We start from the raw sequence: 23,552 nt of genomic DNA, 5'->3' as shown, positions 1-23,552 counted from the left end.
TCAGATTAACATTTTTATTGTCCCATTAAAGAAACCTGGTAGCACTCATTTTCTGCATACCATCATGCAAACTATAACACTGTGAGAAGGTGGAGACTGTGACTAGAGGCCCTGCATTTAATCTTCCTCTGGACCTGTCTTTTGCTGTGAGTATGCAGAAACCAGGAATCTTGTGCTTTTTATTAAATGTACATTTGCACATCTGCAACATTAGCTCTCTCCTAATGTATAAGCCCAAGAGAAGTGAAGGTGCAGAACTGCAATGAAGCCACACTGTAATCTCCTGATCAACACAGTGTTCCTTCAGTGCTGTAATGCTAAACTGATGGTTTATATTTCCCTTCCTGAGGGTAGAGTGACTGCCAGATCCCTGGACAAAATGCCTTACTCCAAGGCCCAGATTATTCACTGGCATCTGCTCTCTGCAGGCTTCTATTTATTTTCGGCCGCGTCTCCTGAAATGCTGTTAACAAAAGCTTACTGTTTGTGACCAAGTCAGACTACAGTCCAGTAATTGAGAACTGGTCACATTGGTTCTCTAATAATAGTTCAAAGACCAAACTGGGGTGAGGGGCAAGTGGGGAGATATAAAGCCCTCGGATATAGTCTTCTTATTTGGAGAACTCAAGTGTGTTAAACTAAATGATAGTATATTAAAAGGACTATCATTCTGTTTAAACATTTGCTGTCCAAGGTAGTACAGTACAGAACTGTAACACATCACAGTTTCTATGTGGGAAATTCCAACTGTTTGAAAGTGACTCAATTTAAACTAACCACTTCAAATACAAGAATGCTTTCCAAAAGTTCTCTCCAAAGCAGTGCATTTTGACACGATGTGTTATTTTATATAGGGGGAAATTTCAAACGCTTCTAAAAATTCAGGGAGTGAATATTTGAACTGGTCAACTGAAGATAGTGCAGCATTTGAAGTGCAGAATACCTAGTGTTACCAATTTCAGATACAAGATGTCTTAGGACACATTTTAATCCACATGATGAAATTTACTTTTGGATCAACCCGCAAGTGAGCATGCTTATGACCTTGTAAACCAAACCAAGAGATTCACTGTTCTGTTTGCAGAAACTGTGATCATGGCCAACTTGCCTTCTGCCCTTGCTTGTTAAATTAATGGAATCAAAATACACATTATCAGCGCATTCTACTTTAGCAGAAAGTTGTAACAACAATCCACATCATTACATCAAAATTTGGCTGTTCGTTGTCCTGCCTTTAATGCTATTGCTTGGTGCATGTGCATCAATACATTCTGTACCCCTTTGCTCCTTTTCAAAAAGTTCCAGATATTGATCAAAGCAGTTCACCAAAAGAATTGCTTAAGCGGAATTATAAATGTAGGAGAATTGATAAGAGGAAAAGGTTCCAGCTGAAGAAAAAGTGCAGCATCTGATGAGCTAATATACAATCAAATTTCAGCACAAATTGGAAACCAGCAGAAATCCTGACTTGTTTGCTCAAAATACAGACAGGGTCTTGGAGTGGATAGGTCTGTGTTTTTATATGCTTTAGAAATGCTCACTTGATTAAATGGAAAGGGGGCTGTGTGTTGTTGTACAGTCAACTGGACCAACTACTCAGCTACAAGATCTCAAATAAGCTTTGTAGTGCAAACATAGCACAAAGCCTTACTTTCTTCATGCAGTTTTAAAGAACAGTCTGGTTAGTTTCCCAGTGAAACCATTCGTTTGTGAGACCATTCATTTTGAAAGACAGAAAATTTTCTTTTTCTTTTTAAAAAATGCTTATTTTTTTTAAAAAATGAAATAAAACAGTCAACAAAAACAATCCAAAATCGATACATATTACAAAAAAAAAAAAAATTAGATTCGTACATAACTACCGGTAATTCCAACATGACTTCCAATCACTCCATTGTGGTTCCTAAATTACATTTTCGACTACACACTTTAATTTATCTCTCCTAAGTTGTTTTCAATTGGCATGTCATTACCAATAGATCTCTTTTCTTAACAAAATTAGAACTTTAAGTAGGTTTTCTAAAAAATAATAATATTGCTATACAACCAGTCTGAACTTTTTATTAAGAAAGCCAAAGTATTAAAATCTTAAAATAAATAAATAAATCTGAAACCTGTTAACTTTTCTATTTTCTGTCTCCAGTTGAGTGAGCATTAGAAGCAACTAAGGCTGCTATGCACACTAAGCTTTGAGTAAACCCTACTGAACTCAGCAGGACTTACTTCCAATTAAATAGGAATATGAGAGCACTGCACGATCCTTTGAAAGCAATGGAATCAGTTAGTAATACCTAATGCAAGTTTGATTTTCTTTCATTAGGACTTAGCAACAGCTCACTTTTGCTGGAATGAGGCCTCTGTGTTTAAATGTCTTATTTCACAAATTTAAATATGGATTATACATTTTCAATGACATTATGTTCTGTAACTATACAACCCATAGTAAGTAGAATACACATCTGCTAAATGTTATTGAAATGACCTTTGTTCTGGGCCAGCTAAGCTTGAGTTGGAAGAGTGACTGGATCACTGAGATTTGCCAAAACCATCTACTTCCAGTATGTTCACATCACTGCTTGTTTCCCTTTCCCAATAAACTGTGTAAAGGTAAAGGTAAAGAGACCCCTGACCATTAGGTCCAGTCGTGGCCGACTCTGGGGTTGCGACGTTCATCTTGCTTTATTGGCCGAGGGAGCCGGCATACAACTTCCAGGCCACGTGGCCAGCATGACTAAGTCGCTTCTGGCGAACCAGAGCAGCGCACGGAAATGCCATTTACCTTCCCACCGGAGCGGTACCTATTTATCTACTTGCACTTTGACGTGCTTTTGAACTGCTAGGTTGGCAGGAGCAGGGACCGAACAATGGGAGCTAACCCCATTGCGGGGATTCGAACCACCAACCTTCTGATTGGCAAGTCCTAGGCTCTGTGGTTTAACTCACAGTGCCACCCGCGTCCCTAATAAACTGTGTAGGCAGGTATAAATGTGAATGAATTTGCCTTTTGTATGCCATCCCCACAATCATAGAATTGTAGAGTATTGTAGAGTTAGAAGGGGCTCTGAGGATCATCTAGTCCAATCCCCTGCAATGTAGGAATCTCAGCTTGATCACATATGACAAATGGCCAATCAACATCTGCTTAAAAACCTCCAAGGAAGGTGAGTCCATAACCTCTCATGAGAGTCTGTTCTGCTGTCAAACAGCTCTTACTGTCAAAAAGTTCTGGTGTTGAATTGGAATCTCTCTTCTTGTAGCTTAAATCCACTGGTTCTGGTCCTAGGAGCCTCTGGAGCCTCTGGTCCTCTGGAGCAGGAGAAAACAAGCTTGCCCCATCCTCCAGGTGACAGCCCTTTGGATATCTGAAGATGGCTCTCCTCTCAGTCTCCTTTTTACCGGGCTAAACACACACAATTCCCTTAACTGTTTCTCATTAGGCTTGGACCTCTACTTCAATTGCCCTAACTTTTCACAGCATGATCACATTTCACAGTTAGGGAAACCTGGGTTAAGAAAGGTTAGTCACACCCGTCTTGAATTTCTTCAGCTATCAATCAGCTCAGCACTTCTGGGAATAAAGGAGCTGTGAGCTCACCAAAGTAATAAGAGATCATCAGCAGTGTATGATATACAAACGAGTCTCATATTTCAGATATCTTAGAAAATATGTCCTGTTACTTTCGGTCAACATTATCAAGGTCCTCTCACTGTCCTCAGCCAGAAGACCTATGAAGACATGACCTACACTGCCAAGGGAGAACTGGAACTTTAGTATGGCACACCGTAACAGGATTTCTTGTGTCACATACACAAGATTTTTTCTCTTTAGAATAGATTACTTGCAAACCAAAAAAGGTTGACAGCTGTAAGTAACTTAGGAACATAGGAAGCTACATTTGGATGTAAAGAATTGTTATCAAACAAAACTGAGCACTTCACCAAACTATAATATCCAGTGTGTGTGTGTGTGTGTGTGTGTGTGTGTGTGTGTGTGTGTTTGTGTGTGTGTGTTGCATAGATATGTCCAAAGAGAAGGGAAAGGCAACAAGGAGAGAGAACATCAAAACAACTAGAGAAAAACACAAGTCTTTTACGAATGCACTGGAATAGCACAATGATATTTTAGTCTTCAAAGGCAGAGCTCTGAATGCTCCACTTGGGAAATCCCCAATTGCCATTAGAAAAAAAAAGGATTTTAGATCTGAAAACTGCTTGAAAAAGAGCCTTGGGATCTCAGAGCCACGGCTAGCTATTCAGCTTCCTCCTGAGCCCAGTGTTCACCCAGGAGGGCGGTGCACCTTGCAGCTGAACCTCTACCTTGGAGCCCAAACTGTCTTTGTGTTTCTAAACAGAAACTTCTACTGATTCACCGGTAAATATCTTCTCTGTGCACAGTCCCAACTGCTAGCACTTGATGTTTAAGTATTATATCTCAACCCCCAACCTCTGAGTTAGAAGATTTCCCATGCCAAAGTCTAACATGCCTTTGTCAAAAACATAATGCTTTCAGAGTAGAAAATTGCAACGAGTGCACAAGAATCCAGTGAAAAGTTGATTAATTTAAATGATAAAAAGCAGCAATGTTTTAAATTTGCAGTGCAGCAAGTTCAGAGAGACAAATGGCCTCTACATGAAACCTCCCAGCTATCCCTGGATCCCATGTAACAAATACCCAATATTACAATTTCCATTATCTTTATTTTTATATTTCCATTATCAAAACAGCACTTCCAGCAGTTTTTTGAATTATGCAACCAGTAAGAGTGTTTCCATGGAGCACTGGCACAGGGATGAGATAATAAGGAGGACATTTTACTAGTGAACTAGCCCTATTACTAGTGCTATTATTATTATTTCCCACCTTTTCTCTAAGGAGCTTAAGGTGGCATACGCAATTCTCCCCCTCTCCAAAAAGTGAGTTACAGTTTTTCTGTGATTATTTTGAGCAGCTTTATATATCTATAATCTTGTGGTCTACAGCCTATATGCATGTTCATTTCCAAATGGTCTTGGTGACAGTTTAAAGTAGTTAAGTAACTGGCCATTCAAATAAACAGGAGTGGAAGATTCACATAGACCAGGCAAAACTGAGTAACAGCAATTTGACTCTAGATCTGTGCAGGAACTCACAAGCAGCAAATAAATTTGAAAAACAAAACGCTGACAATTTTATTTAAGGTATTCATATTCCCCCCTCTTAATCACACTGATTAGGCAGATATCATTAGGCAGATAATGATATAAACATCTCAGTAAGACAGTTTAGCATGGCAGCTGTTAAAGCAGACATCAAATGACAACGGGGGAAAACAGTCGCAGTGTTATACCTGCTAGCCTATGCACACACACTTCTTGGGAATAAGCCCCATGGAACCCAGTCAGATGTACTTCTGATTAAACACACATAGGGCAGATTTGTGTGTTGCATTAGACACTGACAAAAGCTGCTTGCAGACACTTTATGGCTCTTCAGGAAACCTCTTTACAAAACGGCTACAGGAAAACTTTGACAAAAGATTCAAGTGAGATGATCTAGTGTGTCCTGTGGCATTAGGAATTTATGTACCTTGCTCAGTTCCAAGATCCTAATCTTGGTAACTGACAGGATATTCAGGATGGAAACAAGACTTCCCTTTGAATCTACTGCTTCCTTTGGAAAGAGGCTGTAGCCACAGATATGTAGGAGTTATGACTATGCTGCTAATTTATATTCTGTAACATATAGGGAATGTCATCTTTGCGGTTTCAAAAGTTACTCCTTCTGCACCTAGTTTCTTGTAAAGAATACTGCTGGGGCTATGAGGGGGAAAAAACCTAATACATCTATCGGATTTTTGGATTTGTTCAGATATATATTTTCCAGATAGCTATCATTATGATTTTGACAGGGGACCTGGGGAGGGAGTTCCCCAAAACCTTTTGGCACCACAAAGAAGCAGTGAATAATTAAAAACTAATAAATAATAAATAAAACAACAGATTTTGGAGTGGTGGGCACAGAAAATCTTTGGGTGGGAGGCTATGGTCCATGGGCTGAAGTTTAGCCACTCCTGATATAGAATGAGGATCAGGATTGGTTCATTTATCTCTGTCAATGGAGCTGCATGCTGAGCTTGTTCTTCCTGCTTTTTGCTATTTCTGACCAAGAGGCAAACTTCCTAAATGGGGACAGACTCTGCCTCTTCTGTACTCTACCCTGGTGATGGGGGGGGGGAGAGAAATCAATTCAGTTCACATCTAACAGCAAATCTACCTAATTTTCACTTCTCAAAACAATGCAAGAAACTGAAAACACAGCCATCCTTTGAAATTCACAGCTGAAGAGTATTCATTAAAATGCATTGTATTAGGGGAAACGGTTTGCAAAAAAAAAATGTGTTTATATTAGGAGAAAATCACACTAAAATGTTGATGAATTTTGCTGGTGATTTTTTTTTTAAAAAAATTGCAAATTGTGGCAGAAATGTGGAGAACTTAATTTAAGGTTGGAAAGATGTGAAACGGAGAGAACTGAAAGTGATGGATCTGTCCCTACCTCAGCACAGCCTGCCTTGATGAGGTATAGAGATGAAATTAGTTCATGCTTCCCAAAGCAAACACTGATATGCTTTGAAATTTGCATTGCTCTGAATTTTGCAGCACAGTTCAACAACAACAATGCATACAGAAATGTGCACATTGGTGAAAATAGCATACAAAACTGTATTATATTAAGAAAAATTAAGTCCACATCAAAATGTGTACAAATGTTTGGGCAGGCATTTTTTTAGTGGGTTGAATCGAACATTAAGATTAGAAAACTGAGCGAAACCAAATCTGACAGATTAATTCATTGCTACCCAAGCTACCATCTGCTGAGCAGACATCCTGGCAGGAGGGTCTGCCTGCTAGCAGCTATGCCAAATCTAGGAATTATGTTTGGTAAAGTACCTCATCAAGCAAGATTAGGGCAAAAAGCAAAGTGAATTAGGCGTTTGTCAACTGTCCTTTGGTGGGTTTCTTCTCCTTCTTCTTTTTCACCTAAGCCTTTGTAAGAGCATAAGAATAGAATCATAGAATCATAGAGTTGGAAGAGACCACAAGGGCCATCGAGTCCAACCCCCTGCCAAGCAGGAAACACCATCAGAGCACTCCTGACATATGGTTGTCAAGCCTCTGCTTAAAGACCTCCAAAGAAGGAGACTCCACCACACTCCTTGGCAGCAAATTCCACTGTCGAACAGCTCTTACTGTCAGGAAGTTCTTCCTAATGTTTAGGTGGAATCTTCTTTCTTGTATAGTTTTCTTGAGATGGCTGATTCATCGGCTGTGACCCTATCTGGGACCTGCTCACAATAATTCATGTTCTGGTTTCATCTAGATTAGACTAGCGCAAAATGCTCTACACAGGACTGCTTTTCAAGGTGATTTGGAAGCTTCAAGCACTGCAGGTTGTGGCAGACCTGTTGCTCATGGAGGGCAACTGATTGGCACAAACAACAACTATTTTGTACTGGCAGCAATGGCTACTATCACAATTCTACACCCAGTTTAAAGCACCTTTAAAGTCCTTAAATCAGCCTCCCCCAACCTGGTGCGATGCGTATTTTGAGACTACAGCTCCCATCATAACACTAGAACTCATGGGTGTCCAATGAAGCTGAATGTTGGAAGATGCAGGAGAGATGAAAGAAAGTGCAGCTTCATTAAACTATGGAGTTCGCTCCCACAGGAGGCAGTGATGGCCACCAACCTAGATGGCTTGAAAAAAGAATTAGACCAATTCATGGAGGAGGGCTATCAAAGGCTACTAGCCATGTTGGTTATGTTCTGCCACCACAGTTGCAGGCAGTGAAGAAGAGGAGCCTGGATTTGATAACCCGCTTTATCCCTACCCTCAGGAGTCTCAAAGCGGCTAACATTCTCCTTTCCCTTCCTCCACTACAACAAACACTCTGTGAGGTGAGTGAAGCTGAGAGACTTCAGAGAAGTGTGACCAGCCCAAGGTCACCCAGCAGCTGCATGTGGAGGAGCGGGGACGCGAACCTGGTTCACCAAATTACGAGTCTACCACTCTTAACCACTACACCACACTGGCTCTCATGGCTCTCAGTAATGCTTCTGAATGCCAGTTTGCTGGAAGCCACAGGTGGGGAGAGTGTTCTTGCACTTAAATCATGTTTGCAGGTTTCCCACAAGCATCTGGTTGGCTACTATGAGAACACAATGAAGGATTAGATGGATCACTGGTGCGATCCAGCACACTCTTATGCTCTTTGTCCTTGCTGGCTGGGACTGGGGGGGGGGAGTCCCAAAGGGCACCAGGTTGGGGAAGGCTGCTCTAAATAGTTTGAGGCCAGATTACCTTCAGGACCACCTATACCTACACAAACCTTCTCAAGACCTGAGACTGGACCAACATTGAGATCCACCAGAAGGGTTGGCACATGAGGCTAATGGTGCTGCTGGGTTTGTGGAGGGCTTCGGGCAAGATGCTCTCCAGGACAATCGCTGTACCATTTTCTTTCCCCCTTTACACTAGCCTGGTTTTAGGCTCCTCCATCCTCCTATTTATCATTTTAGTGGCAGGAAGGGAATAAAAGGGTCCCTTCTTTTCCTGTGTGAGGAGTGGGGGAGGAGAGAGAAGGCGAGAGAGACAAGGGACCTATCCGTTCCCTTCCTTGCTCACTGGCTGCTTGATAAGAATGGATCCCTTTTTTATTTCTCTTCCCCACCCCCCACCACTGAAAGAAAAAGGGACCCATTCCCCTATCCCCTTCTTATCAAGCAGCAGAAACGGGAATGAAATGTCCCTATTTCTCATTCTTTTTCTGTATTTCTTTTAGAGGTGGCTGGATGCACTGGAGCCAGCATGCATGGCCACTTCAGATCGGAAAGCGACCTCTTCCATTCCCTCCTCAGACAGCTGCTTCCACCTGCCTCTTCTCTCCTCCATCCCCATTTCTCTCTCTCTCTTCCTGCTCCCTCTCTTCCCCTTTACCAGGTAAGCACGATCAGGACTTCTCTTTTCAACTCTGTATAGATCAAGTGGGAGGCTACTAGAAGCAGGGCCCAAACAACTGCACCTGCCATCTTCAGTTTTCAGAGTATCCTTGGACCCACTCTGGGGAATTTAAGTTTTCTTTCTTCTTTTTCAGGGGTTTGTGTGTTACTGTCTGGAGCTCAGCGGAGTGCCTTTGGTTTCCTCCTCCTGCAGCAGCAATGCCAAAGCTCTAGAGACTCAGTAGATGGCAGAGATCAATTGTATAAACTGAACAAGCCTGAAAACCTTGACCTTGGCCCCAGATAGCCTTGTACCCCTTGTGTTTATTCTATTCCGGCTAAAGGTCCGCGAGGTTCGGTGGCTGTGGGGGAGAGGAGAGAAACGTATAGTTCTTTCCCCAACTTAACATACCCATTCTTCAAAGAGAGGCTGTTTCTGGACAGATAACTCCTACTAGCGCTATTAAAACCACTGCTTCCCACACCATCATTGATACTGTGTTCTGTTGCCCCTACCACCCTGGTATGTTCATAGCTGCTGGGAGTGGGAAAGGTGAAGTTCCAATTCAATTGAGCAGACATAGGTGGGGGGGGGGGGAGGAACTGAGCAATCCTTTAAAGTCAACTATATAAAGCACACATGCATTTAAAGATGTTTACCCAACACTACCCATGAAATGAAAAAGAAAAAAAAGAAAAGTCTCTGATTCTCTCCCACCCCCCAGTGGATGACCCCACAACCCACTAGGTCTCCCCCCCCCCCAGGTTCATCCTCTCCCCATTGTGCACTCTCCCCCCCCCCGGCTCATCCTCCTCCTGACTCTGCCAGCCCGTGACAGTTGCTCTACTAAAACTATTTGCTTTTCAGGGAGGGCTTCCTACATCTTCCTCTGCCCCCTGTACACACAGACCACGGTGGTAGCAGGGAGACCTGTGGCAGCGCATCTTCCTCCCCATCTTCGAACTCAGTCAGAGCTCTACTCTGCAGACTGCTTATCATAATGTGAAAACCTCTATTTCAATTGCAGCAGAGGTTACTTTGTCATCGTATTTTTCCTTTGCCGCATTTTAAAGCAGCCCGACAGCATTTTCAATAGGCACAGCGACTTAATTCTCTACTACAACAAGATTATTTTCAGAGGCCAGCCACCTATGCTTCCTAATATTGCAAGATGATTTTTAGCTCGACCATCCATGAAATTACTGAACACGCCGCAACTGTGTGCAGATCTGTGCCACTGTGTATATGCTTTTGTGCTCTAAGGTTAAGGTCGTCATAGAGGTGGACCACAGCATTTTAACGAGGTAGGTGTTAAAAATGACAGGAGCATCTACCTGAAAAATGGAAAATTATTTCCACTTGCATAGATTTATACACTTCACCATTTCGCTAAGAACTACTGCTGTCCTTAGGTGACCCTGTTAGAAGTTTTAAAAAACAAGAAAGGAGGAGAGAGAGAGAACCTTCCTTGTCTTCTAAGAAGAAAATATGACACATTAGCCATTAGGTAATGAGCAAAAAGGCATCTGCCCATGCTTAGATACACTCTTCATAATTAGTTCTTCCACTGGCTGAGCCTTGACTGAAGGGCTCCCATAGTCAGAGGATGCTTGCTTGTCAGATTTAAGGATGATTTGACAGTTCTAACTCCCTGGTGCTCACTAATTTGGCTTTGACTCTCCTCAAACAGCATATCTTTATCTTTCTCAATCCTGTTCTTTCTTAAAAGTTTATGATGGCAGTAAGGATTAAGATTTTCCTTCTGAAAGCATTAGCCATAATCAAATGTTATTGTCTCCAATCACATGACTATTGGGCATCAATGTTTGTACAGTATACTGCATGCCATTTGAGTGACAGTAAGCAAAAGCCTATAAGAGTCTACTCAGAAGAACGCTACATTGACTTCAGTGGCACTGACAGGTAAGTGAATGTAGAGCAAAAATGCATTCACAGCAACAATGCATGTTGAGGTTAAGAGATACAAATTTAGACTTGATGTTCATAAGCGTTCAAAGGACTGGAGAGGATCTAACAAAAAACCTGTCAAACAAAAAAAACTCTCTGCTGATTTTTTGATTGGGTTTGCCATGTGATTAAGGGACTGCCACTGAAGAAACACAAGGCTCAAAATATGGATCCTATCAATTAGTCCATGAGATTTCAGTTTCAATTTCTGTTGAGTGGAGATTATAGGTCTTAAGCTTATAAAATAGTCAGATTCACCAAAATGGTGAAAGAAATTGAAATGCTACAGTGTCAGGTGATTAAATATAAAATATAAAATAATTCCACAATTGCATTTTGTATCAGCACTGAAAATTAACTGCATTATTCTTGTTTGGTGGAATATTTCTTCCCCACCCCCATCCCTTTCTATTCAACTTGGTAAGCTCAGTACATTAGATCTGTGGATAAATGCTATAATGCTTTGAGCATGGTGTAATATTGTTTCTGCAAGCTGCCTTGAGGGCTTTTATGGTGGAAAGCAGTGTATGCATATTTAAACAGACACGCAAATATCCCATACTTTATTGACATTGGCTTGGTTCCAAAGATGCCCTTCCACTAGCAGAAAGCCTCCTCCACTTACAAGAGTGATTTCTAACCAAGCGAAAGAGTGTTGCATTCTGGTTGTTTTTTTAATGTGTCTGTACTAGAGGAGGGGTAAGGGAGCTCACAAGCCTGGGGCTTGTTCAGGTAATGCTAAACCACAGTTTAGTGTTACATCCAAATGAAGCAAATCACCCATTTCCTGCAACTACATGTAAAACTGTATTAAGGATGATGGTTTACCATGTAGGGTAAAATAATATTAACAACTGCATGATAATAATTGCAGAATCCTGCACTCTACTGATACTGAGGCTTTCTTTTTCAACTCGGGGCCTCCTGGAGATACAGATAAAAAAGCAGTACTAAATTATTACCAGAAACTCCTTATAATGAACCAATGCATCAACACACAGCTTTCACTTTAACTGAGGTCTCACTGATCTCAGCCATTTGAAAACAAAACAACATTAGCAAATTAATGGAAAATGTCTCTCTCAATGTATATCGGTTTCTGAGAAGTCAAAGAAAGCTTCCATGATTAGATACAGGGTACCATAGATGACTGAATGCTGGAAACAAATAATTATGCCACATCTGTGATCTTGCAGAGGCACCTGACCGGCCATAAGTGGAGACACACTGTTGGCCTGGGTGGACCTTTGGAGTGATCCAGCAGAGTTCTGCTGATGTTCTCATAGAGGGGTACAGATTTCAGTAAGAAAGCACTGCATTACTACTGCTTCTGTCTTGATACTGTGGTTATGAACTAGATGCAAGACATTCTGTCTAGTTTCCTCAACAACACGACACAAGAAAATGCATGCTGAATTAACATTTCATCTCTCTTTTTTTCTGCATAATGTTGAAACACAGTCTGCAACAAATTCTGGCATACGGAAGAAGATACGTTTCTTAAGGTAGGCAGGATGCATTACAAAAGCAATACTTACTCAGAGCGTACAACGAAAGGATTATTCCAGCCAGGCAAAACCCTTCGAAAAACCTGAGTGTGCTGAACATCGTCACATTCACGGAGAGGGCCACAGATAGTCCAAATATCAAAATGAATAGAACAGAGAAGAGCAGCACTGGCCGACGACCAACCCTACAGAAATAAAAAGAGGAACAAAGCCAAATGTATTTCAAATTCCACACTCCATTTTTCAAATAAGAGTTCTGCTCTGGATGCAACATTCCCCATCCCCCAACAACTTTGATTCTTAAATTTCTCTATGGAGATACTTAGGGAGCAATATCACACAGTAGGTCTGTAAGCAATATGTCTTGCATTTTGAAATAATATGTTTTTAGAACAGCAGGATCCACTCATGTGTTCTTAGGGAGGGGGATGCTACAACCAGGGTGCCCATCTTCAAATGCCACCTACTCCTCTTAGATAGCCTAATACCATTCATGCTTCTTCATGGGTTAAAGGGTGAATAGAAAGGAGACGTGAAGTTCAGTGTGGAATGGGCACCCAGAGAAGGGTCTCCAATAACAATACTGATGAGTGCTAAGGCTCAGATGGGAGCAGCTGATCCTTCAGAAACCTTGGTGCCAAGCTGAATACGGCTTTGCCAGCTCCTTGAATTGTCTCCATAAACAAATGGTAAGCCAGCTTCTCATAAGTCAGGGGCAGGGGGCCTGTGACAATCTATCAGTGTTTGCCAAACTTGGGTCTCCAACTGTTTTTGGACTACAGTTCCCATCATCCCTGACAACAGCTCTTGGTGGCTAGGGATGATGGGATTTGTAGTCCGAAACCAGCTTGAGACCCAAGTTTGGCAAACACGGATCTAGATGTTGTTGGACTACAATTCCCACCAAACATGATCATTGGCTATACAATGTACTGGCTGCGCTGATGGGAGTTGCAGTCCAACAACACAGAGAGCCTCAGGTCCCCCACTTCTGTCATGGGCATCAGGATCTGCTTTCCAGTGGGGCGGTGGGGACAAAGACCCACTGGGTGTGTCTAAAAGCTCTCTAGAGTTCTTTTTTAATTTCTTATATTTCAATCCTGACTGTAGACTTAGCAGTTTCATCAACATTTGGTTTTGATGGGTGGTTTGGGGGCGAGAATAAAAGCAAACCCCTTTTCATTCACAAACATTTTGGTGTCCTTATTATCTAGCAAAATGCACAGCACCCAGTGGCGGAGGAAGAGGAGTGTGGGGGGAGCGCACCGTCCCCAGCAACGTGATCCCAGTGGGGTGCCATCGCGGCTGCCCCCCCCCCGCCTGCACTGGGTGCCACGCCCCCACAGGTGGCATGCCACACACCCCAGGATGTGTGCCAGACCCATTCCTACCTGCTCTCCACCCCCTGGTGCCGGAGCGTGAAGCTCCGCCACTGACAGCACCTACTTAAAATTGAATTTCTCAAAATCGCTATTGCTTTACATTGAAGAAGAAGAAGAAGAGTTTGGATTTGATATCCCGCCTTTCACTCCCTTTAAGGAGTCTCAAAGCGGCTAACATTCTCCTTTCCCTTCCTCCCCCACAACAAACACTCTGTGAGGTGAGTGGGGCTGATTGGTACCTTTCAAATGGCCAAAGATACACACTGGAGCTGTTCTTTTCAAGACATCTTGGAATAAAGGTCTCTCACAACACACACAATTGTTCTAGTGCCATTCACATCTTGCGCACCAGTTCTCAGTCCACAAAGCAAATAGACGCAGCTAAAAGGAAACACCCCTTGAAATCAAAAACCCTACACAAAAACTCTTTCAAGTATGTATGTGTGTATATAATGTATCTTATTCCTTAAGGAGCCTGCTGTGTGGATTACTATTTCCAACCAGCAAAGCAGAAGCAGGTGGAGATGCTATCTATGACCGCTGTGCCATAGATTGCAGCCATTATCCAGATGAGATCAACGTCCTAACAGCTAATCCAGCCTCAAGTAGCGAACATGTTTAATAAACCACAGTTTTGGTTTCTGCTGGTTGCCAAGCAACAGGAAGATGGTCTAGCAGGGGTCTAACAAGGGATTTCTTAGTTTGGTCTATTTACATGTATGTAAGACCATTTGGAGAAATATTTTCCACAATAGCTTTTTTTGTTTTATTTGTTTGTTTGAAGACCAATAAAGGTATTTTTTCTGACTGCAGCATAGATTCAGTGTTTTGCATCTCCTCCCACCCACTGCCTCACTCTTTTTGTTCTCCATGGAACTAGACCTGCTAAGAAGATACTCAGCTGTATCAACAAGTTGCAAGAAAAACTATGCGCTCACTTCCAATATGCAATGTATTTAGGAAGGCTTTTTTATTTAAATAAAGTTCGGGGCGGGGCATTCAGTAGTGCCAGAGGTTGTTAGCCTTTCATTTTACTGATCATGAAACATGCCTGACTATGTAGGTCCATGTGGGTCATCAGTTTCCATGTGCATCACTTGCAGAATCAGGTACTGGAGGCACATTTCTGATGCTCATCAGAGAGTGGGAATTCTATATGGAACACACATCTCCATCTGCATACTTGCATAACTGGTCATGTAAAAATACTTTGTTTTGAAGCACAATTAAATTTGGATTGGGATGCAAGAAGGAAGAGCTCCTTTTGCAAAACACAAGAATTTAAAAAAAAAAATGCATTTTTTATTAGTATTAGAAGCAACTATTTTTTCTATTCAGATTTGTATATAATTTGTATGTCAGTGTTCTCTTCTCTTACATGATTGGGCAGGAATAAATGTATGTGTCTCTGGAGGAATTACATCTTTGTACTGGGGAAATACTGCGTATCATTTCAGATTAAGTAGCACTTTTGTTTTCCTTGCTCTCTCCGTCTTCTTCCCTTTTTTAAAAAAATGTTGTTACATAGTGACCCAAAGCTGGTCCAGCCACCTCTGCAAGGCTACCGCAGTTTAATAAAATTGGGCTGCCAGCTAGCTTTAGTGCAAGTACATCAGGTTAAGCCACCCGTTATCTCAAGCACCTTCTTTAAAAATTTAAAATGACTTCATTTTCCACAACAACAATATCAATCAGCGGCAAGTCAGTTGTGAAATGTGCTGCGCTTGTGACACACGCATTGAAGTGGAATGCCAAGGAAGAGGTAATAGCATTCAAGGGGGAGAGAAAAGCAGTTTCATAATGCTTTAGAGAGACATATTTATCGCTTTTAATCTCTGTGTGAATTTGCACTTACCAGTCAGCTATACATCCTGTTATTAGGTAGCCAAAGATTAATCCTACAAGCAGGGAGAATTTTGCGATGTGGACTTTCCAGGCAGAATCACAAACAAGATCCCACTGGAAAAGAAGAAGAAAACAAGATGCATTTAAAATGTGCACTCATACACCTGAATAGAATTACTTATACCATCAGAGGGCAAAACACTCATCATCCCTGATGGCTGGTTATGATGAAGTTTGGAGCCCCACAACATCTAGAGAGCAAGCTTTTAAAGCATCTTTCCAGAGTATTTTTTATACGTAGCTGTGAATACCAGATTATACACCTGAGCTTGGTCACCTGTAATCATCTGTTCAGAAAATCTGGGTTTACTTTAAACCTTTAGAGTTCTGGAAAGTTTGCATGCACTCACTAACATAAGCTGTTCCAGTAAAACGCCTTTGGCATTAGGTATCAGTGACTACTTTTAATCTAGCAGTTAACAAAATGAATTCTGCCCTAACGTTGAAGCTAGGGCTGTGAACTAATTCATGATTTTCAAATCCAATTTAACTCCCCCCCCCCCTTCTCTTAAGCAGGGTGGATTTGTTTTAAATCAAGATTTAAATCATGATTTAAATCACAATTTAAATCATGATTTAAATCATTAGTCAGTAAGACTTGATTTAAATCTTTTTTCTCTTTTTTTACAGAAAGACTTATTCTTGCTGGTATAATCTTAATATTTACAACCAGATGAAGGTTTCATTTTTGGATTAATAAATTTTCAGAGTAGTTTTTATAATTATATAAAAATTACCGGTATTGATTTGGTTATACTATTAGAAATACATAGACACAGAGAAGGCGGGGGCAGGGCTGGCATGGGGCGCCACCCGCAGGAGCGTGGCGTGCGTCCTGGGGAGCAGCCGTGATGGCAACCCACCAGGACCGCGCTGCTGGGGGCAGTGCACTCCTCTTCCACCGCCAGTGCTGAAGACAAACCACCATGAAAAACCATGGTGCTGTCTGAGGGGCCATTGCTTTACATGCAGATTCAATCCACAACACCTTCATTTCAAAGGTTCTCAGGTAGTTGGGTTGGGGAAGACCTCTCATTGAAACCCAGGAGGTCTGCTCCAGGTTGGAATAGCAGGAGACATATTGGAATACAGACGGACTCATAGCTTGATTCAGTATAAAGGCAGCTTCTTAAGTTCTTATATAAATAATACTTTTTTATAGATCCTGCTAAAATGTATAATACCAGAGCATCACACTTTCTGAGAAAGGTTTTGGACAGGTGACGCAGGATAGGAAAACTTGGCTGATATTCAGCCTCATCATCCAAACCTGCTCAACAAGCTATTTTAAGGGTTTTTTGTTGTTGTTGTTTGTTTTTGCAAGAGTGGGAATGAACAGGATACGGCACCAGGGTGTCTGTTCCTCTGCTGCCTTCAAACAGCTGAGATAACGTTTTCCCAGGCCTAAATGTTAGCTGGAAGGCATGTGGAACACATAGTTGCTGTATCACAAGACACAGTGGCTAAACCACATTAACAGGATTTCCCTGGGTTTCTCCACAAAAGCTCTTCTCATGACAGAAGAACAGCCTGACCACAGTTTTCTGCATGAGGAGGTCTGCAAATGACAAGAGATTCTGAACTCCGTGCATACAGTCAAACTACATGAAAAAGATGGGGGAACCTGATGTGGCCTCCCCAGATATAGTTTTCAGAACCTGAGCTGGAAGATCAAAGGAGGACTACGTATATAACCTCAGAGGTAGTCAGAGGTAGATCTGAGTTGCTAGGTAGCTACTTATGAAAAAAGCTTCAGCATGATTCATGCATGATTATATGAGGCATATTTAGCCCGATTCACAAGACATTACATAGAAAGAAGACATCAGGTACCTGTAGAACAGGGGTAGGCAATCTAAGGCCCGGGGGCTGGATGCGGCCCAATCGCCTTCTCAATCCGGCCTGTGGACGGTCTGGGAATCAGCGTGTTTTTACATGAGTAGAACATGTGCTTTTATTTAAAATGCATCTCTGGGTTATGTGTGGGGCTTTCCTGGTGTTTTTACATGAGTAGAACGTGTGCTTTTATTTAAAATGCATCTCTGGGTTATGTGTGGGGCATAGGAATTCATTCATATTCTCCCCCCCCCCCCAAAAAAAATATAGTCTGGCCCACCGCATGTTCTGAGGGACGGTGGACTGGCCCACCACTGAAAAAGTTTGCAGACTCCTGCTGTAGAAAGCTATAGCATTCTGGCTACTGATGCAGCATTCTGCTGCTAAGGACATTTCCAAGCAAGGGGGCTATACCTTGCTTTTTTCCTGAGAGTCTGACATTTGTTACTTTCCTAGCTCATACTTGCCTTGGTAATGAACTGGAGGAGAGCCAATAAACTGAAGCTCAATCTAAAAAGGACCTGAGACACTGTGAGTGGGTGGCTCCCTAGACCGGATGGGTGGGTGGTTGCCTGTTCTTGATGGCATTACACTCCCTCTGAAGGAGCGGTTGCACAGCCTGGGGGGGTACTTGTGGCCTCGGTGGTGTGGAGTGCCTTCCATCAGCTTCCCAGCTGATGTTCCCCTATCTGGACAGGGATAGCTCAACCTCTGCCATCTATGCTCTGGTAACCTCAAATTACATTGCTGCAATGTGTTATACACGGGGCTGCCTCTGAAAAAGGTTCAGAAACTCCAGCTGTTGTAGAGGGAAAGTAGGTGGCAGAAAGAGAGGAAGGAAGGAAGAAAATGGGGTGCCTAATCCTGGCTCCAGCCCACCACTAAGCATGCACCCTCTGACAGATTACAGTGCCCCCGCCAAGCAAATGTTACCCTCCAAAGAGAAAAAAGCTTCCCATGCCTGCTTTAGCTCATCAGGGTGTTGGCTGGCACTCAGCAAAAAGTAGGTTGCAAAAGATCGCTTCCTACGTTGGCTGCTCCTGCCACCGTTAATGCCCTTTCTGGAACTGTCAGCAGCTGCCTCCAGGTAAATGGCTTTCCCCAAGGTGGCTATTAAAAAATGTCTGAATTGAATGCTAGCAAAGCAGCCAGGGGAGACTGTGCAGACAGAGCATCTAACGCCTCCTAGTTCTGTACACAATTAACACAAACCAAATTCCCAAATTCGCCAGCCTGTACCCTGAAAGGGAACCCCTTAACGAAACCTTGCATGTGTCATGGGACCTGTTAGCTTCCGCCCTTAACAGAGGGCGCAATATCACATTCATTCCCTCAAAAACAGCCAGGTGCCATTCCCATCACGACATAGCACAGTTGCTCATTTCCCTCTAGGCTACTCCACTGAATAATATTTTGAAATGCAAAGCTATGCAGCAGAGCTTTCTTTCTTTCTTTCTTTCTTTGTGTGGTTTTATTTAAAGGAAACAGATTCATGGCTACATTCAATATTTTCCAATCACGTACCACTATGTACATAGCAGCACACAGGACTAAAGCTTAGTTTCAATGAGAAATATTTTCACTCTCTGCTGTCGCTTCTTTGTTGTGTCTGTGGGTTCTGCCTCTGAATGAAGCTTAATTGCATGTCCCCGCTGGGAAGTCCGTCTGAAGCAAGACTCACTAGTCTGGGAATTACTAGGCACATTGGTCCAAATCTCTCAGGTTCCATTTTGAAATTCCATCTTTGAGTTTATAAGCAGCTCATTCCTAAGGTCCTACTGCTATATTTTTTCTCATCCACCCCAGGTGGCTGTGCTTATTCCAATCATAACCCCTCCAAACTCATGGAGCTGAGTAGGCTATTCCAAAAGCGTTCCTATCTCACCTTTGAAACTTGAAGGCTTCTCAAAATGTCCTGCCAGCAACACCCACATAGACCTGCAATCAGTCAGCCCAGGGAGAACATGATCTGAGCTATGATGCAACCATAAACAAGGCTTTCTTCTTTCTATGCTAGCCTTTGCCAGTCTGGTGATCTCTTAGACTTAGACTGTGCAAGACCTATTGCACCCATAGAAAGACTGCCTTGTGTAAAGCTGGGTTTAAGTTGAATGTTAGTTCCTGGAATATCAGAACACACTTACTAGTAGCAGTAAACTCCACTGAACATAATGGGGCGTATTTCCAAGTAAAGGTGATTTGACTGTAAATCTAATTAAGTTAGAATAGAGATTCAGCTATCACAGAACAATATAAAAAGGCATTTTTATATTGCCTGGGAGGAGAGAGCTATACAAAAGCAGGGATTCTGTTACCGTAACAGGATTTAATTTCTCCCCACCACCTTTTAAAAAAATCCTCCCAGATATTTTAAAATATTTTTTTTTTGACATTGCTACTAGTGGATTGTGTGTTGTTGTTGTTGTTTTTAAAAAAGGCACAGCGGAAATTCAAGTCATTTGCCATCTCAATTTACTTGTTTATTTGCCACAGCAGAGAAATGTGCAGACTAATTTAATGAGATAACCTGCCCCTTTGGCATTCTGTCAGCCCTAATAATATTACTTCTTGTTACAGTTCATAACATTGTAACCGATGGAATTCCCCCCTGGCCACAAAGTTTCAGCAATTTAAATGCCACACAGCCAATCTACAGCAGATTTCGAGTCTCTCTCCTGTGGACACAGGGGGGTGGGGGTGGGGAGGGATATACAACACAGCCTTGGCAAAGCTGCCAGCCCCACCAATTTGTGTACTCCAGTAGTAGGCAAACGCATGCTTTTCCCAGCTCCGACGTTGGCTTTACTCCTTGCATTTGGCAATATAAGGAAGCGTATGCTAAGTAAATTCCAGATACATGGTTAACCCCAGCCTTTTCACCAGAGGCAAAAGGGCTGAAGCTGATCTGGCATCCCCATAGCTGACTAGCCCGCTCTGGCAGTAGTGGCACACCTCCAGGTTGGTGTCAGGTATCCTAAGTATGTCAACCACCCTAATATGCTCAAGGGTGGCACCATTCTAAGCAACATGGCGCCACCTTAAAGCAAGGAAGGGCAGAATTCAGGCTAGCAGACTCTCCTTTGTGTTTCAAGAAAATCTCTAACTGGGACATATGACAAAAAGACATATGGTTGGAATCCAAGAACATTGTGCCCCTGAGCAGCTCTGGAGTCTTCAATGAGGCGAGGTGAAGCAATTTGCCTCAGGCGCATAGCTGTCAACCGTCCCTTATTTGGCGGGAAACTCCCTTATCCCAGCGCCGTGTCCCACTGCTGTCCCTTATTGATGATGTCCCTTAAATTTCCCGGGTTTCAAAGGAAGCAGCTCCTCTCCCTCCCTGCCAGCCAGGGAGGAGGGAAGCTCCAACTGTGTTGCTTGGCTGCCTGGCCTGCCCCTCTCCGGCCTCCTGTCACCAGCCTTGGCTCCCGGGAGCCCCTCCCCGCCGGGACTGGCGGGAGCCTCGGGCCCTTCCGCCGCCATCCTCCTTGCGGCCGCTGAACTGACCGTCTCTGCCTGGGGCCTCCCCTCTGCCCATCACCATTGCCACCGCTCCCGCTAGGCCGTACTGCGGCTGCACCACCAAAGGACCTGGATGAGATGGGCAGCCTGGCGCGGCCTATGAATTGCTGAGGAGCCTTGAGAGGAGTGCGAGGGCAACCATAGAGAAAGCAGTTCAGAGAGAGGAGGCGGAGGCGCGGCCAGGTGTTCCAAGGGCTAACCATAGAGGGGGAAAGCAGAGGAAGGACCGCAAGCGCTTCTCCCATAGATTTGTAGTGGTAGACTAGCATAGATGGTCTGATCTGCAGGTTTACTTCGGGCGCTATTCCCCCCCCCCCTTTCCTCCTGCCCCACTTGATGGAACTGAGAGCTGCAGATGGAGCACGAGAGAAAAGATACAGAGCTGCAGCACCATCTTCATAGCTTGGACTTTGTTTTGCACGATAAGTGGCTGCTGCTTGTAGTTATTTAATTGCAGTGTTTTATCAGCTGGTGTCTTGAGCAGCAACCTCTGGAAACGAAGGGCTAAAAACCAGCACTGCTCTCCCAAATTATCTGGTCCCTTTTAACTTCGTATTTCAGCTGGTTGACTAAAATCCCTTATTTTGGCTGCTGATCCCTTATTTTCGAGGCTGTTGGTCCCTTATTCTCAAATCTGTAAGTTGACAGCTATGCTCAGGCGGCAGATCCAACTGCCTCCTCACCCCCGCCACTGCTCCACTGCCAGCCGCACTGCGGCTTTGCCCGCACCACTGGCATTGCTGTCACATGGCCCATGGCCTTCCCACTCATGCTGTATGCTTGCTGCTGCATCGTGGCAGCAGTGCGAGTGCAATTGCAGACAATAGTGCAGTCGGGGGGGGGCATGGCAGCGTAGGTGCAGGAGAGCCCCATATTTATAAGTGGGAGGCAGCAAAATGTCCTGGGGCACCCCTGATGGAGTGCAGCTTTGGAGCACCAGAACTGAGCTGGTCTTACAGCCCTTCCACATCAAAATCCATTCACGATAATCCCAAATCATCCAGCCTCCATCCAGACAAGTAAAGAGGCATTAGAGTTCAAAGACACATCCCAACCAGGCAAAAACCACTCAGAAGTGTGATGTAAAAGGTCAATGAGGGGTGTGGCCTGCAGAGAGTGGGTCTGTCCTAAGGAGAGTCCTGAGGCCCAGACAGAGAAGATAAAGTTTCTCTACACTACCTTAACAGTTTAGAGATCTGTGTTCAGTGATCCTCAGCATGCACTCTTCCTCAAGAACACAAGAAGTACCCAACTAGATCAGATCAAGGTACATCTTGTCCAACATATCCTCCTTTGAGAGGAAAGGTGGAATGCAATGTAATGTAACTACTAGAGGGAGTGGGTGGCGCTGTATTCTAAACCACTGAGCCTATTGGGCTTGCTCATCAGAAGGTCAGCAGTTTGAATCTGTGTGACCAGGTGAGCTCCCTTTGCTCTGTCCCAATTCCTGCTAACCTAGCAGTTTGAAAGCATGCCAGTGCAAGTAGATAAATAGGTACCGCTGTGGCAGGAAGGTAAATGGCATTTCCATGCTCTCTGGTTTCCATCACAGTGCCCCATTGCACCAGAAGCGGTTTAGTCATGCTGGCCACATGACCCAGAAAGCTGTCTGTGGACAAATGCCGGCTCCCTCGTCCTGAAACGAGATGAGTGCCACAACCTCATAGTTGCCTTTGACTGGACTTAACCATCGAGGGGTCCTTTAGTTTTTACCTTACCTAATGTAACTAAAAAGGTTACAATTTTTTTACCTTACCTAATGTAACTAATAGGGACACGGGTGGCATTGTGGGTTAAACCACAGAGCCTAGGGCTTGCCGATCAGAAGGTCGGCAGTTCGAATCCCTGTGACGGGGTGAGCTCCCGTTGCTCGGTCCCTGCTCCTGCCCACCTGGCAGTTCAAAAGCACGTCAAACTGCTAGTAGATAAATAGGTACCGCTCCAGTGGCAAGGTAAACGGCATTTCCATGCACTGCTCTGGTTCGCCAGAAGCGGCTTAGTCATGCTGGCCACATGACCCGGAAGCTGTACGCTGGCTCCCTTGGCCAATAAAGCGAGATGAGCGCTGCAACCCCAGAGTCGGCCACGACTGGACCTAATGGTCAGGGGTCCCTTTACCTTTACCTTTAATGTAACTAATAAATGAACAGCCTTTATAAGTATCCTAGCAATCAGCAAGTCATTGGCTGCCTACTAGAAATGACCCTGTGATCCACCATTGGGTGACAGGCAGCCTCTCCTCCATAGGAACAAGTTCTTATCAGAGTTTTCTCCCAGCCCTTCTCTTAGTTCCCAACTGCATATAGCAAGGCTCACTGCAGATATATTTTGGAAATCAGAAAACCAACAAGTTTAATTAACCATGCAGTTTCACGCGGGGGGGGGGGGGGGGAGGAAGGAACAATTTTGTGTGCAGCAGAGAACAACTGTGCCAAGGACGGAACACATAAT

The 23,552-nt window shown here is 43.5% G+C and overlaps 1 protein-coding gene across 6 annotated transcripts in view; it reads right to left on the bottom strand.

Annotated features, from left to right (window-relative positions):
• Positions 1-23,552, bottom strand: part of SLC22A23 (solute carrier family 22 member 23) — a 110,668-nt gene that overhangs the window by 72,444 nt on the left and 14,672 nt on the right. For 4 of the 6 annotated variants that reach the window (XM_083747267.1, XM_083747268.1, XM_083747269.1 and 1 more), the window contains exons 2-3: positions 15,697-15,800; positions 12,490-12,644 (exon numbers count right to left, since the gene is read on the bottom strand). In XM_083747267.1, the coding sequence (XP_083603393.1) occupies positions 12,490-12,644; positions 15,697-15,800 (259 nt within the window). Of the gene's footprint in view, positions 1-12,489; positions 12,645-15,696; positions 15,801-16,559; positions 16,860-23,552 lie in introns of those variants that run through there. The other 2 variants (XM_083747272.1, XM_083747271.1) reach the window with 2 other exon arrangements.

This window comes from Podarcis gaigeae (genome assembly GCF_964106915.1).
Source record: "Podarcis gaigeae genome assembly, chromosome: 7".
Taxonomy (NCBI): Eukaryota; Metazoa; Chordata; class Lepidosauria; order Squamata; family Lacertidae; genus Podarcis; species Podarcis gaigeae.
This window is presented reverse-complemented; position numbering and strand designations above follow the sequence as displayed.